The sequence below is a fragment of the Nicotiana tomentosiformis genome, chromosome 9 (genome assembly GCF_000390325.3).
Source record: "Nicotiana tomentosiformis chromosome 9, ASM39032v3, whole genome shotgun sequence".
Taxonomy (NCBI): domain Eukaryota; kingdom Viridiplantae; phylum Streptophyta; class Magnoliopsida; order Solanales; family Solanaceae; genus Nicotiana; species Nicotiana tomentosiformis.
Window position 1 is genome coordinate 41,490,789 of NC_090820.1, and position 5,325 is coordinate 41,496,113.

A 5,325-nucleotide genomic window follows, 5' to 3' on the forward strand; every position below is an offset into this window, starting at 1 on the left:
TGAAATGCAAAGATACGGCGATATCGATCGTTTGATATAGGTAATAGGTGATTCTTGGTCATATGTGAGAGTGAGATAAGGCACTGCTTAGCCTTATGCCAGTGACGGAGATAGTGCTAGTCTCATGTGATGTAATGAGTGCAGTGCTTAGCCCTATGCAGAGAAAGGCAACGTTTAGACTTGTGCAATAATGGAGGCACTGATTAGCCTCATGCACTGTAATGGAGACAATGCTTAGCCTCGTACAAGGATATAAGAGCAGTGCTTAGCCATATGCAGAGAAAGGCAGTATTTAGCCTTATGCAATAATGGAGGCAGTGCTTAGCCTCATACAATGTAATAGAGACAATGCTTAGTCTCATGCAAGGAAATGAGAAAAGTGCTTAGCCTTATGCAATAATGGAGGCAATTCTTAGCCTTATGCAAATGTAACGGAGACAACGTTTAGTCTCATGCAAAGAAAGGCAGCGTTTAGCCTTATGAAATAATGGAGGCAATGCTTAGACTCATGAAAAGTAATGAGGGCAGTGCTTAGCCCTATGCAGAGAAAGGAAGTGCTTAGCCTTATGCAATAATAGAGGTTTTGCTTAGTCACATGCAAAATAATGAGGGCAGTGCTTAGCCCTATGCAAAGAAAAATGACAATCAAATATGAAGAAGCAAAGTAGTTCTTAGCTTGACGCTCGTGTGCTCGGCGGCTTCTGTCGGTGTGAAGATAGTGGTCTTGTTGCATATATTTGTGGACATGCTTAGTATGTCCGTTATGCCTGCATCCAAAGAAAGAATTGTGAGTTTTGGGGGAAAAACTCGGTTCGTGCTTTTGATTTCACATTTCGCCTTTGCTCCTTGTCTTGATGCCTTGTTCGAGTCACCAGGGTAACATATGGCTACTACAGAAATGGTATTTTCGAAAATATGCATTTGTGATAATTTACTTGTAAGGAATGCATTTCTTCAAAATTTGTGATGATGCATAAAAACAAATAATTTCGTCGAACCATAGACTATGACATGCTTTGAGACATTGCGACCTTCTTAACTCGTAATTTTGAGCCACCCCTCAAAAATCTGTCCCAGTTTAAATGTATACTCACGACGATACACTTATTGGCGATACTTGACGTAATGATATTGACGAAAACTCGAGATTTGCCTCAGTTCCTAACCATAAAGGGGAATGAAGATTTTATTATGATGTGATCGAACCCACATGGCTTCCTACGTATCCCTTCTTAAACGATAATCAGGTCAAGCATAGTTCATATTACATCAAAAGATAGTGCAAATATAACCTCTAACGTAATATCTCTTAACGTTATCCGAATTGATAAGTTCTGGCCATATTTCTCCGTCCATATCTACGAATATGAGTGCTCCTCCTATCAGTACTCGGTGAACCATGTAAGGGTCTTTCTAGTTAGGTGAGAATTGTCCCTTAGCTTTGTCCTGATGCGGGGAGATCCGCTTCAACACCAATTGCCCCAGTGTGAATTGCCTCGATCTAACCTTCTTGTTGAAAGCCTTTGCCATTCTATTTTGGTAGAGCTGACCGTGACACATTGCGTTCATCCTCTTACCATCAATGAGAGCCTATTGCTCATATTGGCTATGTATCCATTCTTCATTGCTGAGCTCGGCCTCCTGTATAATTCTTAGGGAAGGTATCTCTACCTCGGCAAATATAACAACTTCGGTACCATAAACCAGTAGATAAGGAGTTACCCCAGTTGACGTGCGGACTGTGGTGCGGTATCCGAGAAAAGAAAATGGTAGCTTCTCATGCCATTGCTTGTCTTTATCTTCCATCTCCCTTAATATCTTTTTGATGTTATTGTTGGTGGCTTCCACGACTCCATTCATTTGTGGCCTATATGCTTTAGAATTACGATGCTTGATTTTGAATGTTTCACACATGGCTTTCATCAGATCATTGTTGAGATGTGCAGTATTATCGGTAATGATTGACTCAGGCACTCCGAATCGACAAGCAATACGATCCTAGGCAAAGTCTACTACGACCTTCTTAGTCACAACTTTATAGGAAACGACTTCGGCCCATTTTGTGAAGTAGTCTATAGCCATCAAAATGAATCTGTGTCCGTTTGAAGCAACAAGTTCAATCGATCTGATGACATCCATGTCCCAGGTAAAGAAAGGCTAGGGTGAACTCGTATCATATCAGTATGTACCTAGCATTGGTGGAATTTTTGTACATACTTGATGCAGTCTATCTCCATAGTCATCCAGAAATACCCCGCTCTTAATATCTTCTTGGCTAGAACGAACCCGTACATGTGAGGTCCATAGGTTTCAGCATGTATCTCTCCGAGCAACCTAAATGCCTCCTTGGCATCGACACATCGTAACAGTCCCAAGTCAGGAGTCCTTCTATACATAATTCCTCCGCTCTGAAAGAAATGGTTAGCCAATCTTCGAAGCATGCACTTCTGAGTGTGTGTAGCATTTCCTGGGTATTCTCCTTTCTCCAAATACTCCCTGATATCGTGAAACCATGGATTTCCATCGAACTCTTCTTCAACATGAGAACAATAAGCTGGTTGCTTACGAATCTCTATCGGAATAAAATCGATAAAATTTTTGTCTGGATGTTGTATCATGGAAGACATGGTAGCCAATGCATCTGCGAACTCGTTCTGTATTCTCGAAACATATTTGAATTCTATCTTCGTGAACCTCTTGATAAAATATTGCACACAATGCAGGTATGGAAATATTTTAGTATTCTTGGTAGCCCATTATTCGAGTACTTGATGTACCTGCAGATCTAAATCTCCGATTACCAGCAACTCCTGAATATTCATGTCGATGGCCAATCTTAGTCCAAAGATGCAAGCCTTGTATTTTTCCATATTGTTGGTGAATGGGAACTTGAGCTTGGCGGATACCAGATAATGTTGGTTGGTTTTTGATACCAAAACAACTCTGATGCCCACCCCTTTGAATTTTCGGCTCCGTCGAAAAACATCCTTCAAACATAGTATGATTCAGCAATATCTTCTCCTACAAACGTCACTTCCTCTTCTGGAAAATACGTCTTCAACAATTTGTATTCTCCGTCTACGGGGTTCTCTGCCAGGTGATCGACCAATGGTTGCCCCTTGACTGACTTTTGAGTCACATAGATGATGTCGAAATCACTTAGCAATATCTGTCACTTTGCTAGATTTACTGTAGTCATGGGTTTTCGAAAGATGTATTTCAGTGGATCCATCTTTGATATGAGATATGTGGTGTATGTACAAAAGTAGTGCCTCAATTTCTGGGCTATCCATGTCAAAGCACAACAGGTACACCGGGCTTTGTAAGGTGTGAACTTCTTACTTAGATAATATATCGCCTGCTCCTTTCTCCCGGTTTCATCAAGTTGCCTTAGGACGCAACCAAAAGCTCCATCCAACTCGGATAGGTACAACATCCAAGGTCTTCCGGGATCTGGTAGGACCAACACGGGCGACTTAGACAAGTACTCCTTGATTTTATCGAAAGCCCTTTGACACTCGTCGGTCTAGCTCTTCGCAACATATTTCCTCAACATTTTGAAGATCGGCTCATATATTACCATTAACTGTGCTATAAAATGGATGATATAATTGAGGCATCCCAGAAAACTCATCACACCCTTCTTGTTCTTGGGCGGTGGCAAGTCTTGAGTAGCTTTGATTTTTGACGGGTCTAGGTCAGTACCACAGCGACTGACGATGAAACCCAACAACTTCCCAGTAGGGACTCCGAAAGCACATTTTGTAGGATTTAGATTCAGATTGTACTTTCGAAGTTGGTCGAAAAACTTCCTCAGGTCTGCTATGTGATCTGAACTCCTCTTAGATTTGATGATGACATCGTCCATGTACACTTCTATTTCGTTGTGTATCATATCATGGAAAAGAGTAGTCATGGCCCTCATGTAGGTAGCCCCAGCATTCTTCAAACCAAATGGCATTATTTTGTAACAATATATCTCCCATGGCGCGATGAAGGCTGTCTTTTCAGCGTCCTCTTCATCCATCCAAATCTGGCGATATCCTACGAAGAAATCCACAAAGGATTGGAGTTCATTCTTGGTGCAGTTGTCGATCAATATGTGTATGCTGGGTAATGGGAAATCATCCTTAGGACTTGCTCTGCTCAGATCTCGATAGTCAATGCAGACTTTGACTTCCCCATACTTCTTTGGAACCGACACACTGTTGGCTAGATAGGTTGGGTACTCGACCACTCAAAGGACCTTGGCTTTGATTTTCTTGTTAACCTCCTCTTTTATCTTCAGACTCATATCTGGCTTGAATTTCCTGAGCTTTTGCTTTACCATCAGACACATTGGGTTGGTAGGTAGCTTGTGAGCCACTATGGATGTGCTTAACCCTGTCATGTCGTCATAGGACCATGCAGAAATATCCTTATAGATGAATGCTAATGCAAGTTTCTTTGACTGTTTCTGAATCCCCTAAGTTAACCACCTTTGTTTCTTCTAAATTGGACTTCGGTTTGTTCTCAAAATTCTCTATTTCCTTGACAATTTCCTCCGGTATTATATCATCTTCTCAATCTTTTGAATCACTTTCCTTATGTTGCGTTATCTCATTACATGTCACAGTCGTAGGTTCATCAGGATATGTAATAATTATCCTGAAAAATAATGTAGAAAGAGAATAATATAAATAAGCGAAAAGCAATAATGCATTAATAAAACTTAAAATTGTCAATAAGTATGACTCGATGTATCGAGTAATTATTTCAAAACAAAACACTGGAAATGTCTTAAATGCACAAAAACAATTTTAAAAATAAATCATGCTAGTTCTGCCATGGCTACCTAGGTGCTCAGCGAGCCTGGGATGGTGCAGCAGTCCAGTTCTTGAGAACGGCTCCGTCTCCCACTGTCTGAATGGTAAGGTCTTCCTCCTCCTCCTTTAAGATTGTACTGTAGTCCATATATTCCTCGTCCAAAAATAGCTTCCTCATGCCGGCCAAAACCTCATCTTCCTGGGATCCCCAAATCACATCAGTCTGGCGGAATGTCTGGTGCAGTGGTGGTATGGCTTGTTTCAATGGATAGTAAAAGTCACGCCATGGCGGTGTCCAATCATTATATTCTTGCATAATGTATTTATACTCGAGACCAAAGGTTGTGCCATGATATTGTGGTCGTATTGGTTCTGTGATCCCTTGAAGCTTTGGACCAAGACCCTTGCCTGGTTCATACCCCAACCACATCAGTATACTCTCTGTCTTGTTGCTCCACCATCGCCCCTTATTGATTGCATTTACCCGCTCAATGTTGTGGTATGTTTCTCCTCCCAGTTT

General features: G+C 41.3%; 1 protein-coding gene across 1 annotated transcript; it reads right to left on the bottom strand.

The window, feature by feature from the left end:
- Positions 1 to 2,189: 2,189 nt before the first annotated feature.
- On the bottom strand, positions 2,190 to 4,027 carry LOC104093320 (uncharacterized). Its single transcript, XM_070184739.1, has 3 exons — positions 3,581 to 4,027; positions 2,778 to 2,987; positions 2,190 to 2,696 (listed from the first exon to the last, which is right to left on the bottom strand). Exons 1-3 carry the CDS (start codon positions 4,025 to 4,027, stop codon positions 2,190 to 2,192), a joined length of 1,164 nt encoding a protein of 387 aa, XP_070040840.1.
- Between the last annotated feature and the right edge of the window lie 1,298 nt (positions 4,028 to 5,325).

What these genes read in the sequence shown, in the direction of transcription:
- LOC104093320 (XM_070184739.1), bottom strand. Translation starts at nt 4,027, where the DNA reads ATGGATGAAGAGGACGCTGAAAAGACAGCCTTCATCGCGCCATGGGAG. An exon ending in ATTTTATAGCACAGTTAATG is followed by an intron (nt 2,988 to 3,580) that starts GTAATATATGAG and finishes CTATGTTTGAAG; the next exon opens with GATGTTTTTCGACGGAGCCG. An exon ending in TCGGAGATTTAGATCTGCAG is followed by an intron (nt 2,697 to 2,777) that starts GTACATCAAGTA and finishes TATTTTATCAAG; the next exon opens with AGGTTCACGAAGATAGAATT.